General features: G+C 41.1%; 1 protein-coding gene across 1 annotated transcript in view; it reads right to left on the bottom strand.

Moving 5' to 3' along the window:
- Positions 1-679: 679 nt before the first annotated feature.
- The window catches only part of Anp32b (acidic nuclear phosphoprotein 32 family member B), a 32332-nt gene continuing 20872 nt past the window's right edge, over positions 680-12139 (bottom strand). Inside the window, exons 4-7 of the mRNA XM_070010450.1 lie at positions 9367-9556; positions 4212-4336; positions 2691-2760; positions 680-1124 (exon numbers count right to left, since the gene is read on the bottom strand). Of these exons, the coding sequence (XP_069866551.1) occupies positions 1057-1124; positions 2691-2760; positions 4212-4336; positions 9367-9556 (453 nt within the window). The 3' untranslated portion in view covers positions 680-1056. The remainder of the gene's footprint in view (positions 1125-2690; positions 2761-4211; positions 4337-9366; positions 9557-12139) is intronic.

The raw sequence follows: 12139 nt of genomic DNA, 5'->3' as shown, positions 1-12139 counted from the left end.
AACCAGTCAAAACTGTGTATTTCAACATTGGCGTGAAACACATTTTTTCCTCCAGACCTTCTTGTCAAGCAAGAGTCAGACTGAAAAGACTTCAAAAAGTCATGTGGTCACATCTCTTCAATTTTGGACTAGAAGAGGACCTAGACCTCAACACAAAGACATAAAGAAAATGAATGGCAGAACTGAACAGTAAGTCAGATCTCTTGGGATTCCAGTTAAAGGTTATCCTTTGTTATCAATCTTTTTTAGTTATGTATTATTCAAACCTAGAAGTATTTACTGCGTTTCAAGGCTCCAGATTATTTGATTTCAACCTGTTTTCTTAAACTTGAACATGCTAGGCAAATGTTCTACCACTGATCTACACATTCTAGCCCCCAATAGTATTTTCAAGACTAATTCATTTACTCCTGCAGTCATTAAGGATGAGGATCTACTTGTGCATTTCCTCATCAGTAACTACTAACATAACAATCCCAAATAACCTGTTCTTTAGTATAATTTAGGATGAGCTCACAATTAGAGCCCAATTTAAAAATGTAAGCATACAATTAGGCTTTACCAAAGAGTAACATGTTTATTTCACGTAGGTCTTAAAAATACTTTTCTGGCAGTTATCACATAAAATGTCCTGATGTTAAAAAAAAAAAATTAAAAAGAAAAGCATGGAAAAAAAACAGACCCAAAATGTTAAGATTTTATTTACAAAGCTTTTTTTGTTGTACAGAAAGTAAAAATGCTGTTACAATCTTGGTGTAACTGGTTGCCATAGAGGGCTGACTCACCAATCACATCTATCCACACTACAGCAAGAATCTTACACAAAAACCTAACAACGCTTACAATTTTGTTGGGGCCAAGTCCCCAAGCTTGGTAGATGACCAAGAGGGACTAAAGAGAGGAAGGTGGAATGTCACAGGAACTATTCTTTGGCTCTTTGGGTGGGTGGGAGTCCTGGGGTTTGTATCACAGCTACCTTTTTTTTTAACAGCTACCAAATCCATGAGCAGTCCAACCAATACTGAACAGTTCTGGTTTTGCAGGTTATTCAGGGTCTTAATCATCTTCTCCTTCATCATCTGTCTCTCTCTTCCTCTTTTCACCTTTCCCACTTTCTTCCTCATCTGTACAACAACAAAAGTTGACAGTGAGACCACTAGAACAGCATTTTGCTAAATGGGGATTGCCTTTGGAGTCAACCATGTTTTGGTGGCTGAGACAGAATTAAAATGACAAATAAGTGGTGATCAGAGAATCAAGTTAGGAAAAGTGCCTGTAATCCTAGCTATTCAGGTGGCTAAGAGCTGAGGAAGATGATTCAAAGCCAGCTGGAGCAGAAAAGTCTGTGAGACTCTTATCTCTGATGAATCACCAGGAAACCAAAGTGGATTTGTAGCCCAAAGTGGCAGAGCACTAGCCTTGAGTAAAAACTCAGGGACAGCGCCCAGCCCGGGGTTCAAGCCCTGGAACGGACTGTCCCAACACTTCCAAAAAAAAAATTAAAAATCCATGCTGATTTTACTGAAGATGAATCTGTTAAAATTATGTTCTTTGAAGGCAGAGACCAAGTCTTTGCCAATGTCATGTCCACTTAGTTTAGTCTTATACATGGCAAAGAATGGGTACTGAGTGAGAAGCAATGTAAAAGCACAGAAAACAAAACAAAACAAAATGACCAGGAAAATTATGTAAGTCACTTTACATGTGGTGGGAAGAGGAATAATTCCACAACAAGAAAGGCGCTACTACATGCTAAAAAAAAAAAAAAAAAAAGGAAAAAAAATTAGATCCAATTACTGTCAGAAAAATCTTCTGGGGCTGGGAAGGTGGCTCAGTGGTAGAGTGCTTGCCTTGCATGCCTGAGGCCCTGGGTTCGATTCCCCAGCACCACATAAGCAATAAGAAAAAAGCCAGAAGTGGCGCTATGGTTCAAGTGGTAGAGCGCTAGCTTTGAGCTGAAGAGCTGAGGGACAGCACCCAGGCCCAGAGTTCAGCCCCCCCCCCCAAAAAAAATCTTCTGACAGTAAGCCAACAAGTAGGTCTATAACATTTAAAACACAGAGCCAGGACTAGGAAGTGGCTCACAGTAGTAGAGTGCTTGCCTCACATGCATGAGGCCCTAGGTTTGATTCCTCAGCAAAACATGAGCAGAAAAAGCCAGAAGTGGTACTGTGGCTCCAGTGGTAGAGCGCTAGCCTTGAGCTGAAGGACAGTCCCCAGGCTCAAAGTTCAAACCCCACAACTGACTCCCCCACAAAAAAAACAGGGCCTAAGTTGTACAAGCCCTTAGCATACCTAACTTACAGCAGCCCAGAGCTGCACCAGTGCATTGTACTGATGGGACTGGAGGCAGGAAGTGCACAGTGACCCTCTTATCTAGCGGCAATAAGTTGTAAAATGTGAACATTTTGCCAGGCACTGGTGGCTCACACCTGTAATCCTAGCTACTCAGGAGACTGAGATCTGAGGATCACGGTTCAAAGCCAGCCCGGGCAGGAAAGTCTGTGAAACTCTTATTTCCAATAAACCACCAGAAAACCAGAAGTGGCGCTGTGGCTCAAGTGGTAGAGCACTTGCCTTGAGCTGAAGAGCTGAAGGACAGAGCCCAGGCCCAGAGTTCAAGCTCCACGAAAAGGTGAATGTTTTCAGCCATTTTTACCAGAGTACCAAAGTATATTCATGAAACTTACCTTCTTCCTCATCCTCATCCTCATCTTCTTCATCTTCATCAACTTCTCCATCATGTCCAAATTCTTCTTCCTAAAAAAGAAAAAATAAAATAACACGGTAAAACTGAGAAGTACAAAGATAAATATACTTGCAAATAAATAATACACACATTAAGGAGAAAACTCTTGCTGCATGGACACTGACAACTTACTTGAAAAACAAACAAACAAACAAACAAACAGGAGGACGGTGGTAGAGTGCTTGCCTAGCATGTGCAAGGACCTGGGTTTGATCCCAAGCATCACAAATACATAAGGAAAAAAACAACAAACATTCCCTTCAAGCTGGATATATGGCTATGATGGTGCACACTGTAACCACAGCACTTGGAGGAGAATGAGGCAGCAAAATACTGAGTTTAATCCTAGCTTGCGCTATACAGGAAGATCCTGTCTCAAAATACTTTTTCCCCTGAAACATTAATAATAACCAGCACCGGAGGTTCATGCCTGTAATTCTAGCTACTTATGAGGCTGAGATCTGAGGATCTCAGTTCAAAATAAGCCCAGGAAGGGAAGTCAGTCAGACTCTCATCTCCAATAAAAGCCAGAAGCAGAGCTGTGGCTCAAGTGATAAGAGCACTAGCCTCAAGCTGAAAAAGCTCAGGGACAGCACCAAGGTCTTGAGCTCAAGCCTAGCAAAAAAAGAAGAAAAAAGCCAGAAGTAAGTAGTTAATCTTTAACAGATGTGTGCGCCCCAACCCTCTTTCCCTTTTACTGCTGGTACCAGGGCTTGAACTCATTTATCAGGGTCATGAACATGGGATTCTTGTGAACTTCTCTGCTTGAACTGGCTTTGAACCCCTGATCCTCCCGCCTAAGCTTCCCAAGTCCTCTGACTACAAGTGACTACTACATTCCCTTTGTAAACAAAACTTCCTTAAGCAATCATAATTATGACTATCATTAATTATGAGATCATACAAATGTTTTCAAAAGCAGGCTTGCTCATTGATGAAAACAAATGTTTTTCTGCCTGTTTTTTCAAAACTCTTGAAGGCCAAACTTGAGTCACTACAGTTTCTCCTGTCCTCATTTGGAATCCTCAAGGATACTGTTTTAATGGTGTCCCGTAAATAAATTACCTACACTTTTAAGCAAGTATTTAATTTTGCACTCAACTTGTTAATTTTAACATGGCATGCATGTTATTCATTAAATAAAACTTAAATATACTACAAGTTCAGACTTGATAAATACCTAATTCTTTTCAAAGGAACAACAAACATACTATCAGCTTTACCATTCCCAGTTTCTTCAATGTACTGAATACTAAAACCACTCCTTTGTAAAGGTACAAGGCCAAAATTTACCTTGCAGTTGAGCACTTGTCTGGTCAGCATTCGGTAGGTATTACAGGGGACAAAAGCTGCAGCAGTCATGACTCAGATTATTAACTATTCTGAAGGCCTTTGCCTTGTCTTTCTTCTTAACCCACATTTGACTTTAATACAGGAAGCAGAGCACAAAACATTCACTGACCTCACCGCTGACTTCATCTTCATCTTCTTCCCCTTCTATATCTTCGTCTTCATCTTCATCCTCTTCTTCATCAAAGTCTTCCTCCTCACCATCTTCATCTTCCTCATCCTCCTCATCTTCTCCTTCTGAAAGCAGTCCCAAAAGGAATTCACTAAATACCTTTTTTTTTGTTTGTTTGTTTGTTTTTGGGTCCGGTCGTGGGGCCTGAACTCTGGGCCTGGGCGCTGTCCCTCAGCTCTTCAGCTCAAGGCTAGCGCTCTACCACTTGAGCCACAGCGCCACTTCCGGCTTTTTTCTTTTTGCGTATGTGGTGCTGAGGAATCGAACCCAGGGCCTCAGGCATGCAAGGCAAGTGCTCTACCACTGAGCCACCTTCCCAGCCCTTCACTAAATACTTTTGATGACCCCCAGGATATACTTGCCAAGACATACAGGCATACAGCTAAGAGCTAGTTGGCCTGTAGGGTTTCACCTCTATCAGGGCTATCATACTCTCCCTTTCTACCAGGTGCTATTATATAGCTCAGTCCCCTTAATCCAAGAGTATACCATAAAATTACAAGATTCCAAGTTCTTGTGAGTAGATGTGTATTACCCCTCTTGCTGACAAAATAAAAAAATGTATGGGATTTGCTTTAAAATTTGAAATGTTTAGAACCTTTAGCACAGCTTTGCTTTGGTGAAGGACACATGTCTTCTAGTTCTGCCTTTTAAGTTTTTGTTCATGATGGATACGAACATGATTTTTCTTTGTGTTCAAAAACTAAGTCAATAAAAGACAAAAAAAAAAGTCATACAGGAAGAGGATGTGGTATGGCAGGGATACATTTATACAAGATCAGTTACGGGGGCTGGGAAGGTGGCTCAGTGGTAGAGCACTTGCCTTGCATGCCTGAGGCCCTGGGTTCGATTCTTCAGCACCAAATAAGCAAAAAAGAAAAAAGCCGGATGTGGTATTGTGGCTCAAGTGGTAGAGCGCTAGCCTTGAGCTGAAGAGCTGAGGGACAGCACCCAGGCCCAGAGTTCAGGCCCCATGACCGGACCCAAAAATAAATAAATAAAAAAGATCAGTTATAACCAATCAGTAAAGATGAATGATGGGAAGAGATTTATTTCACTATTATTCCTACTTTTAACGACTTACGTTTCTATAACCTTAAAGGAAAAAAATGAGGCAGTGGTTAGCTCCATTTCTTAGTTAATGGTATCTTAGAGCCAACTGTTCTGAGACATGTCTTTTTCCTGTCTGGTCACAGGGTATTACGGGCATCTGCATTCTACATTTGGGCTTTGCTGACCTCTAGCTCAGTCTTTCTTCAGCTATAGGCTAACAGTGCTCTAACCTTTTCTCCTGCTTATCTAATTCCTACCAACCTTAACTGAGCCCCTCACTTCCTTATAGACCTTCCAGTGCTCCTCTACCCACAATACAGGCTCTCACTCCAGAACCTGGGGTTTCTGCACACAGCATAGTTTCTTCACTTGTATCTATACTTATGGATGGTTAGTGAAAAAAAATTTTTAGCAGGAAGAGCTCTGCATGGACAAGGGCCATGCCTTTTTAAAAAGTAATTTGGGCCAAGCGCCAGTGGCTCACGCCTGTAATCCTAGCTACTCAGGAGGCTGAAATCTGAGGATCACGGTTCAAAGCCAGCCTGAGCAGTAAAGTCAGTGAGACTCTTATCTCCAATAAACCACCAGAAAACCAGAAGTGGCGCTGTAGCTCAAGTGGTAGAGCACTAGCCTTGAGCTGAAGAGCTAAGGGACAGCGCTCAGGCCCACAGTTCAAGCCCCACGACTGACCAAAAAAAAAATAAATAAATAAGTGATTTGACCTTATTTTACATCCCTGGCACACAGGAAGTCCTCAAATATTTACTTCTTGAATGGGATACAGTTCAATGAGTGCTCGCTTAGCACATTAAGATCCTGGGTTTCAGAGCAGTACTCTCAAGCAAATTTTCAAGCTGGCTGGTATACCCTCAGGATCCACTTTCCTCTCTTCCACAAGTTTCCTACCAAGCACTGGAATGTGCTGCTGGTCTGCCAAGTTACGGTGTATTTAGATAAAGACCACAGGTAGGTTTTAGGAATAATTGGAAACCTACAATGAAGGGAACAAGATAAACGTATACAACTGGGCAACATGTCCTATTCTTTGTCCACTGACTCCCTGTGTCTTGTTAACTCTTGCCTACCACAGTCTGCTGGAAAAAAAAAAATGTTTCCAGATCCTATTTAAAGCACTCAAGATGCCTGATGTCCTCCTTTTTTTCTCCTTTTTTCATTTATTGACTATGTCTTTTTTGTTGTTGTTTTTGCCTACAGTAAAGTTTGAACTCAGGGCCTTGAGCTTGTTCCGCTTCTACTTCTTGAGCCACATTTCCAGCCTGATTTTGCTGGTTATTCTGGAGATAAGTCTCCAGGACGTTTTTTTGCCCAAGCTGGTTTCTAATTGTAACCCTCTGATCTCAGCCTCCTAAATACCAAGGATGACAAGAATGAGACACAGATACTGGTTTTGTGTGTTAGTTGTGTGTGTGTATTCCAGTCATGTGGCTTGATCTCAGAGACTGAGTGCTGTCCCTGAGCTTCTTTTGCTCAAGGCTAACATTCTACCAACTTAAGCCACAGCTTCATGTTCAGCTTTTCTGGTGTTTAAATGGAGATAAATCTTGAGGACTTCCCTGCCTGGGCTAGCTTTGAGCCACGCACGATCCTAAGATCTTAGCCTCCTGAGTAGCTAGGATTACAGACATGCACCTAGCTTTGTGTGAATTTTTTTTTTTAATCTTTATTGTGAAAATACCGTACAGAGGGGTTACAATTACATGGGCAAGATAATGAGTACATTTCTTATCAAGCATTGTTGCCTCCTCCTTTGTTTCCCCTTCCCATCCCACCCCACTTCCCCCGCCCCCGTGTGAATTTTTAAAATAAGTTTTAAAGAACATATTTTTTTCCTTTTAAAAGGAGATGTTTCAAGTAATACCAGGGTATGGTGAAGCTTGTCTATATTCTCAGTACTTGGGAGATTGATCAGGAAGGAAAGTTCAAGGAGTACCTGCCTGGAGTACCAAGCAATATGTTGTCTAAAGTACAAGAAAAAAAGCAAAAGCAAATCAGAAATCCCAAATAGCATCATAAATGTAGTGGATTTTTTTTTTTTTGTCGGTCCTGGGGCCTGAACTCTGGGCCTGGGCACTGTCCCTCAGCTCTTCAGCTCAAGGCTAGTGCTCTACCACTTGAGCTACAGCACCACTTCTGGTTTTCTGGTGGTTTATTGGAGATAAGAGTTTCACGGACTTTCCTGCCCAGGCTGGCTTTGAATCCTGATCCTCAGATCTCAGCCTCCTGAGTAACTAGGATTACAGGCGTGAGCCACCTGCGCCAGGCTTCAGTGGACTTTTTTTCTCTCCTCCAGTTCTGGTTTTTTTTTTTTTTTTGCTGGTCATGGAGCTTGAACTCTGGGCCTGGGCACTGTTCTGAGCTCTTCAGCTCAAGGCTAGCACTTTACCACTTGAGCCATAGCACCCACTTCCAGCTTTTTCTGTGTATGTGGTACTGAGGAATCGAACTCAGGGCCTCATGCATGCAAGGCAAGCACTCTACCACTGAGCCACCTTCCCAGCCCCTCCAGTTCTGGTTTTAAAACTCAGAGCTTCCAATTACTCTGCCATTTGAGTCACACTTCTGGCCCTTTTTGCTTCCTTTATTTTTCAGTTTAGGGATAGTGACCCTCTCCTCCATGCCTCCTGAGAACTGGGTTACAAGCATGAAGCCACCATACACCTGGCAAATTAAACATGTCTAGTGTTTAGAATTAGGTCCCATAGAAAACATACAGTAAATACTAATGTTTTTTTAAGACAAGGTCTCATTATGTAGCCCAAGCTAGCTTTTCCTGATTCTCGGAAGTGCGCTGTGGTTCAAGCAGTAGAGTGCTTGCCTTGAGATGAAGAGAGCAGGGACAGTGCCCAAGCCCAGAGTTCAAGCCCCAGGATGGACAAAAAAAAAACAAAACAAAAGGTGGGGGAGAGCTTGATTCTCCTGCCTTAGCCTCCAGTGACTGGATTACAAGTGTGTCCCACCACACCCAGATGAAAGTATGTTTTGACTCTACAATGACTAATTTATTTCCTTTATGAGTAAAAATGGTATTCAATTTACAGTATCTAGAAATCATTATCTTTTGGGCTGGGAATATGGCTGGCTTAGTGGAACAGTGCTTGCCTAGCATGCATGAAGCCCTGGGTTCGATTCCTCAGTGCCACATAAACAGAAAAAGCCACAAGCTAACAGGCACTGGTGGCTCACACCTCTAATCCTAGCTACTCAGGAAGCAGAGATCTGAGGATCTCAGTTTAAAGCCAGACCAGGCAGAAGATACCAAGAAACTCTTATCTCCAATAAACCACTAAGAAAACCAGAAGTGGCTCAAATGGTAGCTTGAGCTGAAGAGCTGAGGGATAGTGCTCAGGCCCAGAGTTCCAGCCCCATGACTGACCAAAAACAAAAAAAAAAAAGGGGGGGGGAGGCAGCTTTGAGCAAAAGAAGCTCAGGGACAGTGCCCAGGGACCCTGAGTTCAAGATTGGTAAAAAATTTTTTTAAAAATCATTACCTTCTTAAAACTCCAGCCATATATCAAAAAAACTGATTGTCTATTTGGCAACACCACCACCAACTACCCTACCAACTACCAATCCCTGTGGACAGTAACACAGGAGAGATAACCAGAACTTACATGCAACTTACATGGGGAGAAAGGACTTAAATACCTACAGGTAAGCAATGAGGATGATGTGTAGGTGGCTTGGCCTGGCTTGTGAGCCAGGAAATACTTCTGGTAGATGCTGCATTTGGAAAGACATGTAGGCAGAAAGCAGGGATGGCTAGGAAAAAGGCATGGGGATATAAGACCCCAGGTTCTTTAAGAACATTGCCATGACCTCAATTGACTATGTATAAGTCAATAGTCTCTAGGCTCCATTTGGTAACAATTCTTATTTTCTGCTTTAAGGCTTAATGGTCTCAAGAGTTTATTAAAATTAAGTAGAGGTCCAAGCTCAAAATCTGATAGCAGTAAGTCTCAGTACTTTGCATCAAGATCCTGGGGAAGCAGATGTCAGTATCACTAGATGCAGAGCCCCTTACCTTCATCCTCCTCTTCTTCATCCACACCATCTACTTCTGCATCTGAGTCTGGGGCTTCCCGGTCATCTCTGTCATAGCCATCCAGATAGGTCAGCTGGGGCAGGAGCTTGAAGACACTCTCTCGGTAGTCATTTAAGTTAGTGACTTCACAGTTAAACAGATCCAGGCTTTTCAGACAATCTAACTTTTTCTGAAGGAAAGACCAAGAACACAACTCCTAAATCAAAGAAACTAAAGCAACAAAACCCAACTCCTAAGGAAGTAAAAATTCTAGGTTTTGTATTAAATTAGCTGCTACCTACTCAGCCTTGTACATAGGAAACAACAGAAAGTTCTGTGCCACGTCATAGTAGCTTTCTAGATTTTAACCACTCTTCCTGATTCCTGCCCCTATTTGTTGTAGACTATCTTCTTGTAACAGCATTAGAGACGTATAAAGCATAAACCCCAATTCACAGCAAACGACAATTAAGACAACTTAAAACATTTAGTTTGAACCTGAGCGCAGGAAAATATTTAGACTTTTATAGGAGTCTTCAGTCTCAATGCAAACAATTCTCCTTGGGGACAACGAAACAATGAAGGATGGATTATAATAATACATCAGACACATTTTCAAGAAAGATAAGAGTCAATATAGGGCAGGAAAAAAGAGGGGGTTGCAGAAGTAAAATCTCAGAAATACAGAGAAATACTACACTCTTCAAGGTATAGGGAAAGAACTGATGTCAAAGTCTTCTGATTTTGACATACCTTAAAATTTTGTTGCAAAATCCTATTTACTTGAAACCACCAGTTTCATTTATCTAAAACAGTTAAGATCTAAAAAATATTCCACAAAAGTTTTAAATAGTCAAAGTGGTTAGGAAAAATGTGTATGTATTTTACTATGACTTTGGTTTGCTATAGTATACACAAACACACAAAATTTTAATTACTGGACTGTTGAATTTCAATTAACAGTGAATAGAGATTGAAGAGTAGGATACTATTAAATATACGTTGAAAGACAATTCAAGAGCTAGAAGCAGACTCTTCTGGTTGGAGAAGCAGGCGCAGTCAATGAAAAGTGAAAAGGCATTTTTTTATTTATGTGTGGTAGTATCCTGAAAAGGGCAATAAAGCCTGGACTCCATATAGTAATAAAGCATCATAAATGTAACAACTTCCAATGTTCCTAATCAAGAGGAAAAGCTTGGTTGGCATTCTTCACAAAACAAAACAAAACAAAAAACAGGATCTTTACACGAAATAAAAATTATAACCAAAGTAATGATGATGCTTACAACTATTTGGAAAAACTATTGTAACATTCATAGGCCTTGAACAAATAAAACAAAACTTGGCTCTCAGAACATAAAGGGTCATATAATCTTGAGCATAAACTGCTTTGAAAATATATGCTCTAGAGTGGAGGATGGCTTGCTTACCAGTCTATTCTGGCTCAATGACCCATTTTATAAAGTAACAGTTGTTTTTGAAACACAACCATACTTATTTACTCATGCTATATGTATGGCTCTTTTAGGGCTACAATGGGAGTGGAGTAGCTTTGACAGAGAATGTCCTGCGAAAGGCGGGGGGGGGGGGGGGAAAGGGGGGGCTGAATCCTATATGTTAAAAAAACCACCTTCATCTCCCTAGTCAAGAAAAAAGCTCCCATACTGATTTTCTTCTCCATGCAAGCCCCTGAGAACACAGAACCGGGGAGGAATCAGAGGGTTTTTCAGCAACAGGAAGAAGTTGTACCCTCAAAACACAGAATGTATGATGACTCAAGAGTTAGTGATCAAATGTGCTAAAATAAGCTGTTTCTAGTTCTGTTAGTCCTACAGAGAACTGTGTTCTTATCAAGTTTCCTACTGGGCAGCGCTGACCTCCAGCAACCCACCGATGACACTTCCTGCCAATGAGGACACAGTGCTGCCTCAAATAAAAAACCATTGGCTTTCATTTTTTCAGACAGGGTCTTACTGTAGCTCAGACTGGTCTGATATTCGTGATCCTACTTATTTCAACATCCTTACTGGGAATTACAGACACTTGCTATCACACCTTGCAATGACACTGGCTTTCTCATAGCCAAGCCTGCCTATTTAAACTAATAACAACCAAAAACAATTTAGGCAGCATTCCCAAAGTAGTCTAAATTTTTTTTTTCTTTTAAAAAAACAGGATCTCCTGTTGTCTTCTTACTCATGATCCTCCTGCCTATCTGTATTATAGATGCTGAGACCTTGCCCACCCTGATTGAAAACTGTTTAATTAATAAATACTGACAAACATTTGGGGGGGGAGGGAGTCAGAACAGTATTGAGTCATTTACATCTCTAAAATACTGCCTAAGAATGAGTGCCTACAATGCTTCCTGTGATACTTATCTAAAATGTTCTATAATACCCTCTGTTCTAGTTTCAACTATTCCAGTAAACAGGGCCACCAGGACTCTCGTTTCACAATGACATGAATCTGAAAATTTTGGCTACCTCCTGACAAAGTACTCAGCATCAAATAATTTGGAAGTGCCAAACAGTATGCTAGAAATGAAATGAAAGCAAGTATACACAATTCCCAAATAACTACGTCTAGAATTGTCTAACATACTAAAATTGTGCTTAAAGCCCAACAGATACAAAATACACAGGTTACCCTGGATCACAATGTAATGTGTCAACACTGATAAAATTTTTTTTACAACTTTATCATGCCAGCAGTCTGACCAAAACTAATAGGCTAGCCATAATAAACATTAAACATTTTATTAACAATAATT

This window comes from Dipodomys merriami, unplaced genomic scaffold (assembly GCF_024711535.1).
Source record: "Dipodomys merriami isolate MVZ:Mamm:240054 unplaced genomic scaffold, mDipMer1.0.p SCAF_11, whole genome shotgun sequence".
NCBI classification, from domain to species: domain Eukaryota; kingdom Metazoa; phylum Chordata; class Mammalia; order Rodentia; family Heteromyidae; genus Dipodomys; species Dipodomys merriami.
The sequence above is the reverse complement of the archived record's forward strand: the minus strand, read 5'-3'. Positions and strand labels throughout refer to the sequence as shown.